General features: G+C 37.3%; 1 protein-coding gene across 4 annotated transcripts in view; it reads left to right on the top strand.

Annotated features, from left to right (window-relative positions):
- The window catches only part of agap3 (ArfGAP with GTPase domain, ankyrin repeat and PH domain 3), a 174477-nt gene that overhangs the window by 58259 nt on the left and 93257 nt on the right, over nt 1-22961 (top strand). Inside the window, exon 1 of one of the 4 annotated variants that reach the window (XM_077245208.1) lies at nt 21049-21605. The exons of 2 other annotated variants lie outside the window; for them this stretch is intronic. In XM_077245208.1, the coding sequence (XP_077101323.1) occupies nt 21488-21605 (118 nt within the window). In that variant the 5' untranslated portion in view covers nt 21049-21487. Of the gene's footprint in view, nt 1-21048; nt 21606-22961 lie in introns of those variants that run through there. One more of the 4 variants, XM_077245206.1, reaches the window with a different exon arrangement.

The raw sequence follows: 22961 nt of genomic DNA, 5'->3' as shown, positions 1-22961 counted from the left end.
TTTAGATCTTGGCTGTTCAATAAAAACTTTCTATATTTATCTTCAACCTAATTTACATAATCTAATTAGCTATGGCACCATTTGACACTGGTTTCTCCATTACGAAATCAGTATGCAAATAAGACCCTGTGAAAACAAGCTGCCAATTTAGACCTTTCTTATTCAATATGTGTCAGTGACAGTATTGTGGAATAAATTATATGCAATGCAAAGTCATTTCAGCATTATGATTGAAGTCATTCGGCCCTGATTCCACTTCACGCTCACTCAATAACAGACATACAATAAGTACGTTGTAGATGTGCAGAGAGTGTTACGTATTGAAAGTGAAATTTCATTTAGGAAATTATTTAACGGTTCAATGACACAAATGCATAAATCATTGATTTTATACAGTGAACTTTTTCAAACTTTTCTCTCTATTTTCAATTTCTAGTGTCAGTATTATTTCTTGTGCTATTAACAGGGTCCAAAATGACTTTTTAACTCCCATGTCTAGTGAATAAAACTTCAAAATAAAATTTAAAATACTGTATTTTTACACTTATTAAAATCATACATTTCGAATGTAAAATAATGCAAACCTTATTTTACTATATTTTTGCACTTATTTAAAAAAATATATTATAAATGTGAAATAATGCAAAAAAAAATTTACTTAAAATATATTTTAAATGGGAAATATTGCGAAAAAAAGTGTAATGCAGAAAAGTATTTCACATTCATTTACTGTATTTTTTAATTGAATAATAACACATTTTTAAATGTAAAATTATGTAAAATGTTCATTTTATCATTCTGCAGTGTCCTTATGACAATTTATCCGTCTGTTTTTCTGTAGCATAACTGCTGTTTACAGTAACACTCGTGGCATCATATAATCTAAAATGTACAGTAATGGCAGTCTTCCCGATTTGAACTTTTTCCAGGAGCCACCTCAAATCCGTTATCCAGTCAGAATTCGACGCTTTATTCAGTTGTTGTTAATTACCTCTGATGGTGTAGAGTGGGAGTGGAACGTCTTCCACTGACATCTATAAGCTCCGTGGCCTGCCATTATCCTCTGAGCGTCTGTGGCTTTGGACAACCGGCGCATTAGCTGACAAAACGCCACCCCTAGCTGCCATTATACCCCCTGATAACCAGAGTTTGATTACCCCCATTCAAACTCAAGCTGCAACATGCTATTATCTTATGATGAAGACGTTTGTGAATCACTGATGCCGTCTGGGTCTGGGTACGTGACGCATCCTGGTCACAGAGCAGGCTGGCATGAATGGTAGCTCTATTCAGTTATCTGCCGCTGCGAGATAAATTGAATTTCGTGTTCTGTTGATCGCATTAGCATAGTATTAATTGAGAAAGTGCTAATTTAGAGTGTTCATAAAATTCTCTGTAGGGCACAAACTGGCACTATCTAAATAGAGGTGTGGAATTAACATGAGTTGAATATAGAAAATTAAGCTGAGGTGCAAAATGTCTTCAGCGTAAGTTGATTTTCAAGGTGGTTTAAAGTAGTGCTGGGGAAACCTTTTTTAACAGTGCATCCTTAATCTGTCCACTTTGTGCATGACAGAATCACAGCCAATCAGAAGACTTTTGATTTTAAATGTACATGGAGGATGATTTTGGACCAATGATATTTGATGGTGGGCGGGGCTTACCAGTATAATGCTGCGCTGTAGAAACCACGTTATTGATATAAATGGTCTGAAACTTGTCGCGATCATTTTTAGGACAACAACTTAAATTTACGAATGATCTTTTATCACTTGTCTTTACACTTACAGGAGCTGTTCGGTTTCATATCACCCTCTTTTCCTATTGATTACTTGTAGTCAGGGTGTGACTCCACCCAACCCTCTCTCTCCCTCTCTCTCTCTCCCCCTCTCTCTCTCCCTCTCTCTCTCTCTCTCTCTCTCTCAGTCAGTCTCTCTCTCTCTCTCTCTCTCTCTCTCTCTCTCTCTCTCTCTCTCTCTCTCTCTCTCTCTCTCTCTCTCTCTCTCTCTGTCAGAGGGTTAGCTTTGACAGCTGCACAGCGCTTGACTCATTGGTATGTCTCACGAGCACTGAAAGAGAGAATGAACAGAGAATGCAGTTGGGTGAAATAAAACGCAGCAGTGGCCGGAAGATGCCCTCATCATTAAAACAACACCTGCTTCTTCTCTCTGCAGCATCAGCGCGTCAATTAAACCCATGAAAACTCATCAGACTAACCACTCTCTGTTCGTCCTCAACAGGTGGAGGGGTTTGAAACACTACAATACTGTTTACATCCAATTAGCCGAATCAACGTGACTGTCTGTTATGGGTGTGCGATGTTGACAAAAAAAAAATTCTAACCTTATTAGATGTATGTATAATCTCAAATTTGTTCATTTAGTCAATAGATTCAATAAGAATAGGCTGTTGCCAATCAAATAAAATCAGTAACATCAACATGCATTTTTTGCATGGCAGAAGTGGCACAGAAGATGCATCTACATTACACTGCAATTACATAAATTGTGCTATGAGATTTGTTTTAAAATTAATATTTGAAATATTGGAATATGAAATGATTTTTAAATGAAAATGTAATAATTATGACTTTGATAACTGTGTGTGTGTGTGTGTGTGTGTGTGTGTGTGTGTGTGTGTGTGTGTGTGTGTGTATAAATGTGTGTGTATATATATATATATATATATATATATATATATATATATATATATATACAGGGCTCGCAAAATGTAAAAATCGCTGGTAGCCCTTCGGGCAGGCACTCTTCAGATTTTGGTAGCCCGAAATGAATTTTACTAGCCCAAATAAAAAGACAATTTTTAATGTAGAAAATTGGTTAGGAGACAAAACATCAATCAAAACTTTTTAAAAACACAAATATCAACAATTAGATATAAAATAATCAAATTAGAATCATCAATACAAATATGCATCTGGTTCTAACTGAAGTGAAATTTGTGTGACCAGTATGGAACATGAATCAGTCTGTGGCTCAGCCCCCAATGAGGGTATGATTAAAAAAGTTAACACTTTAGTTTAGGGTCTAATGCTATCTATTAACTAGTTTCATTAACATGCAGATGGCAGGGTTTTATAATTTCTTAGGTCCCGGATGTGAGGTAGGCTAGTTAGGGGGGTTCGAGAGAATTTTTATTTCTCTGATCTACATATCCCAAAAAATTGGATAACAATAACTTTAAAAACATGTCATGCAGCTGATTATTTTTCTCTCCTTATGTCAGTGAAGAACGTAAACATAGGGTCAACTGATAGGTTGATGTATGAATCATTTTCTCAGACGTGTTAATTTACTGAAAGCAACTAGGAAAGCTAGGTAGCCTAACTAAGTTTATTAAAAGCATTCACAATATATACACATTCATTATTGATCTTATTCCTGACACAGGGCCGTAGACAGGGCTTTATTATCAAAGAGCTCCTAAATTTAAGGTTGTCAGGGGGTTCAAATTTTTTATTTCTCTGATATGTGCATTTCAAGACATTTGAAGGCCAAAAAAGGATAAGAAATAGCTTTAAAACCATGTCAGTGGCAGTAGATTATTTGTCAATACCTGCTCTCTCCTCATCTCCATCACTCTTTCTTTTTCTCTGTCTCCTCATTTTGCCCTGGTCTCTTCCCCTCCTAAAAATGGACTTTTTTAATTTACTGAAGGCTACAAATTGTATTATATTAATTCTCAACATGTACACATTCATTATTAATCTTGTGCCTAACATGATGCAAACAGCTTTAATGTTTCTTGTCACCTCACAATGACAGTAAACTAATTATTACATTAGGCCTACATGAATCACGTTACATAAGTCTATTTTCAGTATATTAGTTTGCCCGATTATTTTTGTCATTTGTTTAACATTTATGACCTAAAAAACTGTCAAATATGAAATGTTTAGTTCAGCTACTTACATCTTATCTCGCACTTGACGACCATAAACTGAAGCGTCAGTCACTCTGGTAAAATTCGGGCTCAGCAGCTTCTGTGAACATATAGCCCGCCTATTTGATTGGTCATCTTTGATTTGATTGGTCATCTCAAATATTCTGATATTGACGAGCAGTGACAGACCAATGAGGCTAATATGAACACACACACACACACACACACACACACACACACACACACACACACACACACACACACACACACACACACACACACACACACACACACACACACACACATCCTGTCCTCTTTTTCTGACGTGCAGATTAACGCGCTGAATCTGATTATAACAAGACTGAAGCGAACACGAATTTGTGTAGCTTACACTTAATCACACATTTTTAGGGGGGGCGAGGCAGAAGTTTAGGGGAATTTGATTACACTATTTCAGATAGCCCGTCGGGCAGGCCGGTTATGCATTTTGGTAGCCCGAAATGAAAACACAATAGCCCCGGGACGTCGGGCTAGCTATTTTGCGAGCCCTGATATATATATATATATATATATATATATATATATATATATATATAATTTTAATAATATTGCATTTTATTTATTTGATATAATATTTTATTATTTTGGCCCATACTGCATACAAATATTAATAATAATTATTGTTATTATTATTTCATAATTTGTTGTAATTTATCACTTTTTTTTATTGCTTGGTCGCTTCATTCTTCCAGTGTTTCTGTCTTGTTTGCTTGCTTGTTTTCTTGTTTTGAAATTAGACTTAAAATATGAAACTAAAATCACCAGTAGGTAGCAAATACAAACAATACTGACAATAGTGCGTCTAAAATGTAACCCATATTAACTACTTGTTTATTGAACTGTTGTATAAAATCAGTATCACACGTCGGTGCCGATAGCCTCGTGGGCAAGTGTGCCGGACATGTATCGCCATTGTGCTTCGGGCGACCCGAGTTCTCTCTCCCACCTAACTTCCTGTCTAGCTACTGTCCTATCCTAATAAAAGGCAAGAAAAAAAAATCAGTATCACACTTGCAACCGTGCTGAAATTCTGGAAAAGGCGTGCTTGTTTGTGATATTTGCTTGAACTCATATGAACTCTTACGGTTCATTTTTGCCCCTTATATTGAATTTTGTTTTTTTTTGTTTACTGCATAGGCTACATCACAGTGAAAGCATTCACTCGTTTGTGTTTTACTGTGTTTACTGACGCGAGGGTGGGGCAACCTGTCACTCACATGAGATCCACCAATAGCAAACCACAACCATCCAATTTCCCCATGGACAATATCAAGTCCCGCCTAAAGTTGTTTCTTGTTTGAGAAGCCATTTCACTTGAATATACGTCACGATAGGCAAGAAAAGACTATCGCAACTTCCGTTTCATGCCGACTTTAAGCCCGGCTTCTCATCTGATTGTGTTTTTACCATCGACTGTAGCTCTGCCTCGCTTCTGTTAGCGGCACCGCAGAAGACGTATGTGAGTCACTGTGTGTTGGCTGTCACACCTGTTTTTCTCCCACTGGCCACTGTTGGCCAAATATAGTCTGATCCTGCAGAGAAATGCACTATGGGATAGATGCAGTTGCCTGATCAGGCATGAAAGGGTATATTTGGGAATGCCTGTAGACGTGGTTTCTGGGTGTAAAGTTGTCCCGTTGACCTTGCTCAGCGTTTGGATTCTGTCCTTGTCCTTGTTTTGGCCCGTGTAAACAGCGTAGCAGATGTGTTTTGTTTATGTGTAGTCGAGGGAGTGTTGGGAACCGAGCCACTGAAGCTAGTCAGTCCCCGACGTGGTTCGTCCCTGGATGAGAAGGTAATTTGATCTTTTGCATTAAAAACTTTGAGACTATGAAAGGACACAAAGTACTCCGGTGTTCCCAAGAATCCTCCTGTGATGTGGAAAAGTGCTTAGCACAAACACACACACACACGATCAAGCGTTCCTTCAAAGTGTCGTTCTGTCCGGTTTGATGTAAAGTGATGGGCATAAGAGGCCCGTGTTTGGAGGTTTGAGTCGTGTTTCTTTTTTTAAGACGACTGTGAGATTCAGCGGTTTGAGATTCCAAATGGCTCTTGTTGTGCAGTCTCAGGTTTTCATGAGTGAGAACACTGCTTTCTTTCTCTATTTTATGTCTTTCTTTTGGTTGTGTCTGTTCTTTTTGCCTTTCATTATTTAATCCTTCCTTCATTTCATTTGTTTTGTTTGTTCCAGATTTTTTCATTCTTTTGTTTCTTCAATTCTTGTTTGCTTTCTATCTTTTTTCTCTCTTTTCCCTTTGGTTCTTATTTGCTTGTTCTTTTTTAATTTCATTCTGGATTTTTTTTCTTAATTTCCTTTCTTTCCACCCTCCCTTTCTTTTATTCATTCCCTTCTTCCTTCCTGTTATTTATCCTTCCTTCCTTCCTGTTATTTGTGCTTCCTTCCTTCCTTCCTGTTATTTGTCCTTCCTTCCTGTTATTTGTCCTTCCTTTCCTTCCTTCCCGTTATTTGTCCTTCCTTCCTTCCTTCCTTCCTTCCTGTTATTTGTCCTTCCTGTTATTTGTCCCTCCTTCCTTCCTTCCTTCCTTCCTTCCTTCCTTCCTTCCTTCCTTCCTGTTATTTGTCCTTCCTTCCTTCCTTCCTTCCTGTTATTTGTCCTTCCTTCCTTCCTTCCTGTTATTTGTCCTTCCTTCCTTCCTGTTATTTGTCCTTCCTTCCTTCCTTCCTTCCTTCCTTCCTGTTATTTGTCCTTCCTTCCTTCCTTCCTTCCTTCCTGTTATTTGTCCTTCCTTCCTGTTATTTGTCCTTCCTTCCTTCCTTCCTTCCTTCCTTCCTTCCTTCCTGTTATTTGTCCTTCCTGTTATTTGTCCTTCCTGTTATTTGTCCTTCCTTCCTTCCTGTTATTTGCCCGCCCTTCCTTCCTTCCTTCCTGTTATTTGTCCTTCCTGTTATTTGTCCTTCCTTCCTTCCTTCCTGTTATTTGTCCTTCCTTCCTTCCTTCCTGTTATTTGTCCTTCCTCCCTTCCTTCCTGTTATTTGTCCTTCCTGTTATTTGTTCTTCCTTCCTTCCTTCCTTTATTTCTTCCTTCCTGTTATTTGTCCTACCTTTCTTCGTCCTCCCTTTAAGATTTCAGTTTAATGAGCCTCTTTTTAATGTTTCTTGTCATTTGGTGAAGAGGAAATGAATTAGTAGTCATGTTCCCTCTGAGATGTTTGGATCAGGAGGAAGGATACGGCTGAGCGATGACACATTAGAAACTCAGCGGTGTGTAGTCATCAACAGCGTCACGACACAACCGCATGCTGCAGATAACACAACATCCAATCCGATGAAGCTTTATAACCTCAGAATACTGGAGAAAGTTAAAGACTTGAAAACTGTCCTCAAATCCATGAAATATGTCAACTCATGAATGTTTTTGTATGGAAGCTTGTTTCTACCACGGAATCAAAAATTAAAAAGATAATTGTGACTTTTTTATCTCACAATTTATGACCTTTTTTCTCAGAATTACGAGATAAACTCACGGTTGCGAGTTACAAAGTCAGAATTGCAGGATATAAACTTGCAATTGCATGAAATAAAATTAGAATTGTGAGATATGAACTCGATATATAGACCTTAACTTTTTTCTCGCAATTGCGAGTTTATATTATGCAATTTTGAGAAAAAAAGTCAGTATTTTGAGAAGTCACAATTGCCTTTGTTATGTTTTATTCAGTGCGGGAAACAAGCTTCCATATTTTTAAGATTCTTGGGCAAAATTCTTAAATTAATCTATTTTTACATGAAGTATGTAAATATGTAAAAAGTACCACGTGGTAAAGTATCCAGTTACCATGTTTTTTTTTTTTTTTGGTAAGGTTTGACAATCACAAAATAACACCGTGGCCATAATATGCTTGATTATACTTTATTATGTGATTGCTATATTCATGTAGTATTTAATTGGTACTAAAAGAATACCATAGTATTACCATCATGATAAGTTTCTTTACCATTGTACCATTTGTTTACCCTGGTACCATTTCATGATAAATACTTGTAAGTGTAATAATGTGTTGCTAGGGTATCTTACCTGTTGATCTGGACTGAGAGTCTGTGCTAGTCTAGCCAAGCAAAGCCACTCGTCCCAGTAAATTCAACTCAATTCACTGATTTAAGGTCGTGACATTTGACCATAAGCCTCAATTAGCCATCTCTTTAGGAGATTTAAGGCTTTATAGTGTTATAAGGCTGTGAGGGAGGGTAAGCTGCTATAGATTTAGTCCCTTCGGCAGTTCTCAGTCACATTCAAAAACAACTGTGAGTCTTTATATATTTATTTATAATAATATATTAAAAACTTAAATGTTAGGTGCAATTAATCGCGATTACAGAAAAATGTGCGATTAATTTTTAATCAATTGAAAGCACTTACATATAATAATATATATATATATATATATATATATATATATATACATCTATATCTAGTTTTGCCGTTTATGAATAAACCATACACTTGTTCTATATATCTTTCTGTACTGAAACAGTAATAATAAAGTGCGAAGTGTCTGAATAATGCATAGGCCTGTGTGTTGTTGGGTGTTAACTTAGAGCTTTAAGTATTATACGTAATATCCCCAAACAAACATTAGTCGCTTCTTAAGCAAGACGAGTTTGAAACTATATCTGTCCGTTTCCAAGTGTTCCTGCTCCTGGATACACTGTTCTTTACTGGTGGTGTTTAATCAAGGATCACTATTATTCATAGGGTTAATGATTTCAAGAGACCTTTGTTTCTTTGAAAGAAAACTTTGGTTTGTGACTCATCATAAACGCAACACATCTGTGCTACAGATATTAAAAATACCTCATTACTTTCATGTTTTTCTTTTTAGTCCTTTTTGGACATTGTAAGAGATATTTTTGTATTTCTTTTCAGAAAAACTTTTGAGGAAATTATGCAATTTGTTTTGAGCATCTCTGTAAACTTTTTAATCGTGTGTAAGGGAAGAGCTCTTCAGCGCAGACAAATGCGGGGTTTACTTTGTAATGTCAGTCTGATTCATAATAACATTAGCAGTCTGTGGTGTGCTTGCATGGCTCCTTTGGGACATGTGATTCATTTTAAGACCATCTCTGTTTTTTTTCTGTTGTTTTCCTACAGAGGTCATCTGTAAACTCAGACATGATAACTGAACATTCTAGCCCTTTCAGGTCGTCTTGCTATGTTTCTCTAAAAGATCTGCAAATTATAATACCTGATTGACCAAGTTATTTTATTGTTTAGTAATTTTATTTATTTTAGTTTACATTAGGGATGGGATGATTACCGGTTTCACTATACACCACGATAAAACGTACTGACGGTTAGTAATATCGTTTAAAATTCAATTATCATTAAAACCGTGTTTGATTATCGCGATTTTAATAACTCACTATAAATCCTGTCCAGCCAGCAACAGTCTGACGCAGGCGCGCAATATTGTTTTGTTTTGTTTTTATTCGAGAAGGAATGGCGGAAGGCGTTGACCGTGTTCGGGAGATTTTTCAGCCCTTTAAGAGGACCAAATCTGAGGTGTGGTCATACTTTAGAATTTACAAAATTCCTGAGGGAAACTTAATCGAGGATGGTCACTCTGTCTGCAGAACATGCTCAAAAAAGTCGCTGTGATAAACACTTCAAATCTGCCGAGCCGTCCTGTGTGACCATCATCCACTATTGTAGCGAACGCAAGGCAAGTTAACTTTGTCACAAAATGTTGTTTTGAGTTGAAATATTTTATCTCACTCACTTGAAATAAGCTTGAAGCTTCCGCGAAGAAAAGTTCGCAGCAATAAGTGGCTTTTAGCCAAAGACAAACGAACAAGTTCAAACAAGACTATTAAGAGTGACATTTAAGAGATAATAATGTATATTCATTGTACACTTATTACATAGATTATTTTTTACCACATAATTACGGGGACATATTGAATAGAGATTAATGTCTCTATTCTTACCTGTTAAACCCATTTTGTGCAGCGTACAAAACTCGTCCAGACAAGATGATCACAACAATATTATCAAATTCTGTAAACAATAAATCAATTCTGATTTAATTTTCAATACAATCAAAAACAGAGACGCGAGATGACAAATTGTCTTTGAATGAAATGAGCGCGCCCGTTGTGATGCATGGATGTGCGCTGAGTTATGGTTATAATATGTTGCTATTGACGACGGTCATAAATGCCACAGAATAGAATCTTACTTTAAAAAGTGCATAGAGCTGCTCGTTTTATTTGTTGTTCGTTGATTCTCAAATATAAAACTTGTTGAAATGTTTTCAGTGTGAGCATCAGTTCTTTTTTAACACTTTCATCTTGTTTCAACAAAACCGTGATAATATTGATAATCACGATAATTTCGGTCACTATAATCGTGATATGAAATCTTCATATCGTCCCATCCCTAGTTTACATTTTATTTTTAGTCTCTTGTTTTATTTTTTTATTTATTCATTTTTTGTGTGTTTTTTTTTTGTTTTGAAATTAATAGGTATATTTATTTTTATTCTCTTTTTTATTTTATTTTATTAAGCCTTTTATTTATTCTTATTTTATTTCATATTTATTTCATTTTATTTTTAGTCTCTTATTTTATTTCATATTTATTTAATTTTATTTAATTTTTATTTATTTTACTCATTTGTTATTTTTTGTTTTTTTTTGTCTTTTTCATATTTAATTTTACAGAAACCAAAAGTAAACAAAATTAAATTCTATTTATTTATTTGTCTTCTTTACTTCATTTTATTTTAGTCGTTTTATTTTATTATTTATTTAATTACTTTTTTTGTCATGTCATGTGACCTAAATTTCAAACCACACTCTTTGTGATTTATTTCTTCCAAATGAGCATCGTTTAATGAGACCCCCCCCCCCCCCCCCCCCCCCCCCCCAGAGATCTATTTGTGTGTTCTATTTCTGATTGCGACACCATTCACAATGCTAAACATACGCTGCGCTGCACTATAATTGCATGATGTGGTTGTTTACGCAACAGGATTTTTCGACTGTTGGAAGGACATTTGGATTCAAACACAAGTATGAAGCAACATTGTGTATATTTGATTTAAATGCTGAGTAATTATGGTCACTTTATATATGTAAAAGCAGTATATGACCTGAAACGTTTAGGCCCGCTACGCTGCTGCTAGTGGTGAAATTAGTTCTGCTGGTTGGATCCAGCTACATTGTGGCGTATGAAAGCTGTCTTGAGGCCTACAATGAGGTTCCCATTTTCATTGTGTTAATGCGTGTGGGTGGAGGAGGATTCTGGAGAAACGGCAGAATTACGCTGTTGCTGCTACCCGATTACAGGGCTATTTTTGGGGGCTTTTCTATAGTCGAACATTAGAGGAAAGCATATACAGTATCTGATTAAAAGTGTATCTTATCGTATTTTAAAGTCCTCTCTACATGCGTTTACTACATTGTTTTTACTACTAGCTTTGCTGCAAGTACACATGCAATGTGATCTCATTAATAACTAGTGATAAATTGATATAGCCAGGTTGATTAATAATCAGACAATATTTTGAGATTGTCAACATTTCTCAATCATAATTTTCTGTTAACATTTACTGTAAAATGTGCTTAATTTGCATTTCAGCTGTTTTGAGCACATCTCGTCTCAAACAAAAGTGAGTGCTGTTATTGACATTTATGCATTAATTATTATGTATCATTTGAATGCAACAGATCAAAAAACGAACAATTCACCGGTTCTTTTGTCTTAGCACTACGCAAAATAATAAACTGTGTTTTCATTATTTTAACACAATCTTGCTGTTTTTCAATGCAGAACATGTTCTGTGTGAGTATTGATTTGGTCGTTGATTCATTCTGTCTGTTCCTGTGGCTCATAACCAACATCAATGGAGTGCCTTCAAAGTACAGTGACATTTATGGCATTTCCAAAAATCTGTTCACTTGTCATTTCAAGAGGGACCTTTTGATTTGTGGCATGTCATATGTGGATGCAGGGCAGTGATTTCTTGCAGTTTGCTTTTATTGGAGCAGTGGAGCAGCCTACAGCATCTTAAGAGCATTGAAGAGCGATCTGTGAGCCCACGCTCGCCTGCTAATGCTTTCAGCTCTCTCCTCCCTGATCCTCTGGCTGGACTCCCAGAGTTCCCTTCTCGCACTCTTCCTATCTCTCATCACACGCACGCGCACACACACACATGCACGCACGCGCGCGCGCACACACGCGCACACAAACAAACACACACATACACACACACACACACACACACACACACACACACACACACACACACACACACACACACACACACAAAGTAAATTCTGTCATTATTGTTCCTAAACAGGATGACCAGATTGACCAGCAATGGGAGGTCATCACTTAAATAATATAATGTTAATTAATATTAATAAGTGTGTGTGTGTATGTATAAGTATAAAATAGTACATGTAAAATAGTGCATGCATACATATATACACACACATATTGGGTGAACTATCCCTCTAATAGTGATTTGTCAGAGAAACATCTTTCTAAACAGTTTTGACCCTCCTTTGGGAATTCTTCTTTCTCTCGAGTGCCTGGTTGTCCTCTTTTGTAATGTTTTGTTCTGAACCATTACGCTTACTGAAAAATGTGTTCATAAGGTCTCTTTTTGACACAAACGTGAGGTGAATCCATGAGCTTGTTTTTGGAGGACAAATGAGAGCAAGAGAGAGAGATGCGTCTGTAAAATGTCTCTCTCTCTACCCCACCTCCCACAGAGTCGCTCAAACCTATGATTTTCTCTGCAGTAGAGGAATTGTGACGTGTGCAAGTTGGTGGAGCAGCTGCATTTTAAAAAGCTTGACACCCACGCCTTCTCAAGACCACTAGTGCAAACAGCGCGTCTCTACTACAGGCGACACTCGTTACTGCGACATCACTAGTGTGCCTTCTTCTCTCCATATCTCTCTTAGCATATGATATATGCTGGTATTTGTAGACTATAATGTGGATTGATGGATAAATTAATGATTGATGGAAGGATGGATGGAGGATAGATGGATGAATAGATAGATGATGGATGGATTGATGGATAAATTGATGATTGATAGATGGATGGATGGATGGAAGGATGGATGGATGGATGAATAGATAGATGATGGGTGGATAGGTAGATGGAGGATGGATGGATGAATAGATAGATGATGGATGGATGGATGGATTGATGGATAAATTGATGATTGATAAATGAATGGATGGATGATAGATGATGGATGGATGGAGGATTGATGGACGAATAGATAGAAGATGGATGGATAGATAGATGAATGAAAAGATGGAAGATGAATGGATGATAGATAGTTGGATGGATGATGGATAGATGATAGATAGTTGGATGGATGATGGATAGATGATATATGGATGAATCATGGATGGATAGATGATATATGGATGGATTATAGATTTTTTTTTAATTTAATACTATTTACTATTTGTTTAATAGTATTTTTCAAATTTACTTTAGTACTTCAGCAAAACATTACACGCAGAAGACAATATTCCTCCGCCCAGGCGAGCAACCACCAAGAAAAGGTGCTAACACCAATTCTCGCCCAGGACAACTGGAAGCTGCTAGGGACTGGAAGATGCTGGCTGATCTTGATCAACGGCTTATTTTTCCACCTGAGATTGCCACCACTAACCTATGACCAGATATTGTTTTGTGGTCTGGATCAGCACCCATTGTTCAACTGATAGAGTTAACAGTGCCATGGGAGGATGCGGTAGATGAGGCATATGAGAGGAAGAAATTGCGGTATGCTCATCTGGCCACTGAAGCAGAACAGCGAGGATGGAGAGTCCAGGTTTATCCAGTAGAAGTGGGTTGTCGTGGTTTTGTGGCACACTCTACAACCCGGTTCCTCAGAGACGTCGGATTCAGTGGCCAAGAGTTGCGTCGTACAGTAAAGAACTTATCTGAAGCAGCAGAAAGGAGCAGCAACTGGCTGTGGTTGAGACGGAAAGATTCTAGCTGGCTGTGTACAGGCCGCCATGCTACGGTTTCGTAGAATTCTTGAAAACTTGAAAGGTCTGTTGGTTTATTTGTATAGGTTGTATAGTATTTACAGTCATTACGTTCCTGTGTATATTGCGTGAATGACGGGTGGTTGGGCAGATATTGTGTTTTGTGGTAGGTGGTATGCCATACGGAACCGGTGCCACTGAAACTGCATATTAACGCACCAGTGGGGCTCGACAGCCTTAGTCAAACGGGTTGGCGCGTATGGTTGGGTTGCGGAGAGATTGTGAGATTGTGGTTTGGTCTCAGCAGCAACTGTTGGTTTATTTGTATAGGTTGTATAGTATTTACAGTCATTACGTTCCTGTGTATATTGCGTGAATGACGGGTGGTTGGGCAGATATTGTGTTTTGTGGTAGGTGGTATGCCATACGGAACCATTGCCACTGAAACTGCATATTAACGCACCAGTGGGGCTCGACAGCCTTAGTCAAACGGGTTGGCGCGTATGGTTGGGTTGCGGAGAGATTGTGAGATTGTGGTTACGTCTCAGCAGCAAGAGGGAAGTAGAGGTCGGTAAGCTGGGCTGAGTTGAGTGGGGGACGGAGGGGGGTGACTCTGGGACGCCAGAGTCACTGTCGAGCCCTCTTGAGGTGTCGTGGGCTAGTCGACGAAACACTGAGGACGGAAGGTGCCCACTTGAAGACCCTAGAGATGTTCCCTACTCCGCTCAATCCAGAGGGTTGTTATGGGGGGACCGCACTGTGGTTGCAGCCGTTGTGTGTGCTGACGCGCAATACACTGTATTAACACCAGACAGAAGATTCACGTCACCAGATGGAAAGAAGCGTAAATGGATGGAGAAGCATAGGTTACTGTAAAGCTACGTCTTAGTTGGTGGTTATCTTGGCGAAAGCCGAGTACAAATCAGCATGAAGTTTTAACATCTACTCTCGTGTAATGGAAATCATTAGTCATGTTATTTATGACTGTTATTTAGTGATGCACCGATGTGAAAATTGTGGCCGATACCAATAACCGAAATTAATATTGCTGTTATGGCCGATACTGATATATACCGATGTCGATATCTCTGTATAGAAAACACATAGCGAGGATTAGGGCTGCACAATATTGGTAAAAAATGACATTGAGATATTTTATTTTTCTGCGATATATATTGCGATATAAAAACAATTTCACCAGATGACTTGAAGCTCTTTTTGGAAAGAATGAATCATTCTAGAATGACTGGGGTGGTTTTGTCATGGAGTAAATCCACATAGAAACTAATATTAATAGAATGTTAACTAATGTAGTTAACTAGAGTTTAATAAATGGAACCTTATTGTAAAGTGTTTCCGATTTATGTCTATTGAGTTCAGTGTTGGACAGATCAGTTGTTTTAACCATTCATTAAAGTGAATCGGTTCAAAGGAGTCATTAGTTCGCGAATCGGACGTGTCATTAACGGACCACGGCACACGTTGTGTGATTATCCAGGCAGTTTAGGACATCGCACAAGATTTGTCTCAACACAGAAAACATTTCATCACTAGATAGATTTTTTTTGTTTGTTTATTGAAAGTGTGGTTTATGTCATCTGAATGTGTGGAAAGCTTTTCAGAGAAGATAAGGCAATGTCATTTTAACACAATTCAAAACCAGTGGTAGTTCAAAAAAAAAAAACTTCGGTCTTCAGACTTCTTACCATCGCATTGTGTATTCTCAAAAATATTCAGTCAACTCAATTCATTAATATGCGCGAAGAAGGGAGAGAGAGCAAGACAGTTTGAAGACGGTGAGAGTGCGCGGGCGCGCGACCGGGGCTTTCACTCTCTCTGCTCGTTCTCTCAGTTAAACAAGCGCAGCAGTCAGTCATCTACATCACTCCTCTACATCACTCACCGGTCAAATAAGGCTTTGGCGGGACAAAAATACGCCTTAGCGCGTAAGTTCCAGTCTTCTTGCGCTTGATGTTTAAACTGACAGGACATGCTCTTGTAATGTATGCCCTGGTGCAAAAACAACCCCCCCCCCCACACACACACTCACATCTACACACACATCAAATACACAGGAATGATAATCGGCCTGTTCACATCGGCCCTATTTTGACATCGGAACGATACCGATGTGTAAAAAATTGACCATATCGGCCGATATTATATCGGCGGCCGATATATCGTGCACCACTACTGTCAATCACAACACTGTCCATGTCCATCAGTGTCTCTGCTGAAGGGGAGGGTCCTACACACATATGAGCTTGTGTTCAGTTGAGGAGAGGAGAAACAATCTTCAAATAACTTTGGCCCAGTTTGTTTGTAGCTTAACGATGTGATGTCATCATTCTCATGCTAAAGTTCGTTACCCTTGTTACCTATGAAGATTTGACTAGCTCTCATTCAGTTAAGACGCTGAATGGAGGTCCTTAAAATTCCGGTACACTCTCTTTTTGGTCCCATGGAAAACGGCCGGCCATTTTGATGCATGTTGTCATGGTGATTGAGACAGGGAGGAGCAGCTATGGCCTGAAGGAAGAGTTCAGCTTGTGTGTGTGTGTGTGTGTGTGTGTGTGTGTGTGTGTGTGTGTGTGTGTGTGTGTGTGTGTGTGTGTGTGTGTGTGTGTGTGTGTGTGTGTGTGTGTGTGTGTGTGTATTGTTTATAGAATGTACAGTGACATTTTAGCCCTTATAAATGCACAAAATGGTCAAACTATCCTGGCAAACTATGCTTACAAATAAAAAATAAAAAAATAAAAAAAAATATATATATATATATATTATAATTTTGTTGTTGTTGTAAAAACCTGGGATTACCAACAAAATATACCACTACTTGTACTCCATATACTTCAAAGAATAATGGAATATACCATATTATTCTTCGAAGTACCTTACAGTACCATTCAGGAATGCATGATTATACTGTCTGATTATTATTCATATAAAATGCTTGTTGAATGGTGCTGTAAAAATATGATATATTACTATCAAGCGCACAGTGTGGTTTTGATAATATGGTGGTACTTTTTTGTTGTTAAAAATTTTGATTTGAACATTTCTGACATTTTTATTTTCAGATATCACACAGGACGCATTTGAGGTCAGTGTCAAAATAGTTTCAAACAAGTTTCCTAAACACTCTGACATTAGTCGAATGCCCCGAAATAAAGACACATGTCAGCTTTAACATGGAGATCACAGTGAAACTTAATGTGGCCTCTCAATACCGATGAGGTAGAAGCTTTTGCAACGTGACGTTGTTGCATTAGTGTGTGTGTGCGAGATCACTCTTCCGCTGAGTCATTCCATTCCATTAACATGCTTTCCAGCACTTTAGTCACCCGTTCAACACCTAGTCATCAGCGTGGCCCAAATAGCAGGCTGACAGTAGTGGGGCTAAATCTGGTGTCTGAACCCAGGACACATCAGAACGATGCCCTGCCAGAAGGACGTAATCCAGACCAGGAAGTGACCGGGAAAGCGGATTTGCTCATTTTTTTTTAGGAAGCGGCTATGTGAGGTGAGGTGAGGTGTGCAATTTCTTTGATGTTAAATACTTGCTTTTATCCCAGTTTAGTGGAGACTAAAACTATAAGCAAGCCATTTGTAGGTTGACTTCCTGAAGCTTTGTTTGTGCTCTGTTTGTTTGTGGTGTTAACTCTTGGATCAGCCAATGAGGTGGGTTTGGGAGTGGGACTTCCTCTTTGGCTGAACAATGGAAGATGGAGGGCAGGGTGGAATGGGCAGGTGGAGGTTTCAGAGAAATAGTTTGGAAATGATAGTTTGTTTGGCGCAACTGGTACAGAAAATACACACTTCCATTTTACCTTCATATTTGTCATATTATGACAACTATAAGTGATGTGATGTAAGTGATACATACAGTATGTTCAACAACCAAAGTTTAAAGCGGGACTTTGCACCCAACACGAATTGATTGGATTGTGAAGAGCATTATTGTGGTATTATTTATATATATTATTTTAGTATTTGTAAGTATTAGCTTTTATTTGTATATTTTAAGTTTTAGTTATTGCTTTTGTCATTTTTTTAAATTTTTTAAAATTCTTTATTCCTATTTAGCTTTATTTTATTTTTATTTCAGTTTTAGTAATTTTAGTAATTCAGCTTGAACTTGTTTTATTTCAGTTGGTTGCCAAAGCAACATTTCTAATTTTTGTTTTATTTTACTTCAGGTTTATTTCAATTAGGCTAACAAAAAGCACTAATAGTTTTTGTTTTGGTTAATAATAACCCTGAAATTGTAATTTATTTTACTATTTTAAGTAATGAGCACTGATATATAATATAGTCCAGTTGCAAGTATTAAAGAGATTAAACCAAAAAGGAAAATTAAAAGACTATCCCCTCTCCCATACTAGGGAAGTCAATGGGGCCCATCAACTGTTTGGTTACCAACAATCTTCAAAATATGTTCCTTTCAGAAGAAAATTCATACAGGTTTTGACCAACTTGAATGTAATTAAATGATGACAGAATTTGAATTTTTGGGTGAACTATCCCTTTAAGAAAGCAACAGTGCAAATTTTGCTCTAACGATTTATGCTTCATGGTAAACCAAACCAAAATATATGCATAATTAGAAAGCGCAGCATTTATGGTGTGTTTTTATAGCGATCCAATTCTTTTGTTCATTTGAAAGCATTATAAACCGTACCTCTGTTTTGAGTTTATTTGAGTATAAAGGCGTTCACAACTCATTATGAACCCTCATTAAAGTTCAGTCGGCATTAATTGTCTCTCTGCATCCCGGAGGATCCTGCACACATTCTTTGATTCGTTCTTTGCTCCTGCCCCTTGGGGAGCGTCTTCCCTTACGTAACATGACTGTACTGCACCATAGCGCTCCACACCTGCCGTGTGTTCTTCCACATGATCACGTTCTCACAGGGACTCCTGCTTTTGACCTGGACTGCAGTGCAGCTTGGAAAATTACGTAACCTAATTAGTATTTGTAATGCGCTCAGGAGCTGATGGAGGTTTGAGTTTTTGCACGTTGTCCTTCCTAAAGTTGCACACAAAGCTAATTTTGCAATTCCTCATAATTAGGGAAAGATTTGTTGTTGCATGTCAAGCAACAATGTCAGTATTTAATATTAGTAGCATATAATTGGATGAAATATAATGGCAGCTATGTGAAAGCACACATATTATTGTTGATACAGACAACATCAAGATTTAATGATGCTAGACTTGATTTATGAATAGGTTCAGTGGTCTGCTGTGAGAGAAGACATACTGCCCCCTACTGGTGTTTGCTTATGGACACAACTTGTAATGTTGCATTTATGATTAGAATCTGATTTAGAATCTGTTTATGATTAGATCAGCTTCATATGTATTCAAGTCTTATGTTTAAAGTTTTTATAGTAAGTAGTATTTTTTTTAGGTCCCACAGACGTATGCAAAAGTTTACAGGTTGAAAGAAAAGTGTATTAACAAATAGTCACATTGTTTTTGGATTAGTTGTTGCACACTGATATGCTAATAAGAGACGCTGACATGGTAATTGAGGTGGGCGATGTAGTTACAAATATTTTTCATACTTTAGATAGCATTTTTATTTTCTGAAATGGATTAAAAAGCGTTTCCTTTTCATCAGAAGTAGGTTAAAAATGTCTGTAAGAACAAAAACACAGACCAATCATTTTTGACTAAAGAAATAATTGTTTAATCGTGTTCATAGCAATATATCAATATATAATAATAAAATGCAGTATACTTTAAAAAAGTATGAGGTCAGATTTTAGTACTTTAATTCAGCGAGAGCGTGTTAAATTGATCAAAAGTGACAGTAAAGATATTTATAATGTTATAATGTCTTTTGAACTTTCTATTTAATAAAGAATCCTGTAAAAATGTCACAGTTTCCATAAAAATATGAAGTAGCACAGCTGTTTTTACATTTTAATAACATTTCACAATATTGCTGTTTTTTACTGCATTTTTGATCAAATAAATGCAGGTTTGTATTTTTATAAAACATTTAATGTGTGAAAAGAACAGGTTGATTCAGAGTAAAACTGGACTGATTTAAAATTAAATGGACGCCTTAGAAATGATTCACAGACATGAATTGAACTAGTAAATATTGTGAATATTGGCGATATCACTCAGCTGCGTGCTAATTAAAGATGCTGGAAATTTTCTTTAATAGCATTATTTCTGTAACAATGTTCCTTTTACTAGATGTTCCTCGGTGTCACTGAATGTTTGTGTAAACCAATTCCAGATCCAAAGATGTTCACTGAATTCTGTACTAAATCTCCTGAAGCAATATCTGCATCTTCATAAAAAAGACGAGAGGTATTGACATGCTGCTTGCGTCAGTTTCTTGCTCTATTAGAAGTGTTTAAAATAAAAGAGGTCTAATTGTCTTACCGTAATTAGTTTTTCTGTTTTAATTAGACTGGCAGGCCAATTTCCAAAGGGTTCGGCGTAATAAAGGTGCGCCCTGAGGGTGAAAAAAGCACACTTTCTGATGGTCTGCATAATTAAATCGGTATAAATGAAAGGCATATCTAATGCTCTGTCTTTGCTATACCACCTCGCAAGGGCAAAATGTGTTTTTTTTCTCTCATCCATCAGTATTTGTATTCATTTAGCCTTGCAGACGGTACCGCCGATGGCGCGGTGGTTTTTAATGAAAACGTAATGAGATGTTGAGTCGATATGGTCTTTATGCGCTCCCGTTTCTATGGGATCTCGTCAATTAAATGCATTTCATTAGATGGAAATAGTTTGTAAATGCATTTGTAGTTTCGTCTGAAAATGTTGGGCAACCCTGTGCGTTTCTGTAATGAGTCAACTTGTTTAACTTGTTAAATATAGGTTATAGGTTATGAAGTGGAGAGTTTTGATGCCTAGCTATGATCCCTGGATTCATTTTTCTATCACACTTACAAGCTTTTTGCATTTTGTAGCACTGCCTTTTAACTGATGTTTGTTTAATCTGACAAGTAGAAAGTTTCATCACAGACAGTGGTTGGACTTGAAATATCAGTGGGGCGTCTTGCGTCAGAGCATTGCACAGATACCAAGATGAGTTAAACTAGTTTTTAAAGGGACCACAGTACTTTACTCCAAAACAGAGTGGGACACGATAGCATTTCTGTGTGTGCGTGTTCGCACCGGTACGGATAATGCACCAATGACTTCCTATTGGTTAAGGATTAGACTAATCCTACTTCGGGTCCAGGTAAGACAGGGAGGCCGTGGTCCCCTCCTCCTTCTCATGAGGGATTACAAAGGTTCGACATGTTTCCTGTACCTGTCTGCCACCTCCTCCCTCTTGCCGGGACATTTTTGATATCTGACAAAGCCAAGCTCATGATCTCAGTATGACGTTAGTCAATCTGTCAAAAGCTGCACTAGAACATCAGCGTCTTGTCTGAAGAACATCTTAATGGGAATATCAGAGACGATTAGGACCCTGAACTTGGTTTTAGTTTGTTTTTGGCCTGATAATGTAACTGGTGAAAGGAAATTCCTGTAGTTTGGAGAGGCCATCATTATGATGTGTTTTGGAGGGAAAAGACGGCCAAGACTCAACCATGTGCAGTGGGGCGACGAGGACTGTTTGATCTCAGTGGATGTTACGGGGGTGACAAACCCTAATGCTGTAGACGCAGGTAAAAAATACTTCTTCAAAGGCGAATTACCATGTTAACTTCCATCTTATCAACACAGGTACTGATTAAAGCTCAGTTGTTTTCTGGCTTTTCTAGTGTTTGCCTTACAAATGTCTGTTGATTATTTATTACAAATGTCTTTTGATTATTAAATAGCTGAACTGTATAGTGAATAGTTTATTTTAAAATACTATTCCAGAATTGAGGTCATTTCTGGTCTGATGTATTTTATTTTAGATAGTGTTGAAAAGGAGCAATTGCAAATATCAAATATCCAAGTCTGTGTCCACTTGTGGGAAAATAGTATTTATATTTAACTTAATAGACATTTGTACTTGTTGTTTTGCTGTTTATTTAAAATTCTCACATCATTGTCTATCACATTTTTAGGTCGTAAAAATTAAGGTGCTTCACATATGATAACCCTAGTTATGTGTAACTATTTTTGTGGTGAATGAAAAGCGAGTATCAGTGACATACGTATGATTTTTTTGACAGATACGTTGTATTTTAAATAACTATAGCATGAGGTATCTTTTTTAGCTTGAGAGTTGATAAGAGTATATAGGACATAAACTTGCAATGGAAACATTTTGTTGGCTAAATATGGCTTTAAAATTTAATGGATAGTTTACCCAAAATGAAAATTCGGTCATTAATTACTCACCCTCATGTCGTTCCAAACTCATAAGACTTTCATTCATCTTTGGAACACAAATGAAGATCTTTTTGATAAAATCTGAGCGCTTTCTGTACAGCTTATACAACTGAAACTTTGACGCTTTAAAACCGAACATGAATGTCTCGCAAGAACAAACTCTTCTGGAAGCTCAAACGTGCTGCGTAACCAATGTGGTTCATTCGTGTGTGTTACGTACCCATAACGTTTGAGCTTCTGGAAGAGGTTTGCTCTTGCGAGACATTCATGTTCGGTTGAGCTTCTGTTTATGTTCGCTGATCAATGTTTATATGTGAGTAAAAGCCTAAATTAAATCTGTTCATCATATTTGGAATAAACCTCTCAATTCATATGGATTAGTTTTATGATCTCTTTATGAACTTTTTCAAGTGTCAAAGTGGTAGTTGCGTAGCTGTCAATGGAGGGACAGAAATCTCTCAGATTTCGTCAAAAAGATCTTAATTTGTGTTCCGAAGAGGAATGAAAGTCTTACGGGTTTGGAACGACATGAGACTGAGTAATAAATGATTAATGATTTAATATTTGGGTGAACTATCCCTTTAAACTATTAGCAATTATGTTCTCGGATATGTCAATGTAATTAAAATCATTAGGTTATACAAATCGGAAATCTGTCAAAGATTTTACTCTGAGTGAGTGGACGCTCTTGCAAAGCA

Source organism: Siphateles boraxobius, unplaced genomic scaffold, assembly GCF_051911475.1.
Source record: "Siphateles boraxobius isolate OS27281-9 unplaced genomic scaffold, OSU_SipBor_1 26, whole genome shotgun sequence".
Lineage (NCBI taxonomy): Eukaryota > Metazoa > Chordata > Actinopteri > Cypriniformes > Leuciscidae > Siphateles > Siphateles boraxobius.
This window is presented reverse-complemented; position numbering and strand designations above follow the sequence as displayed.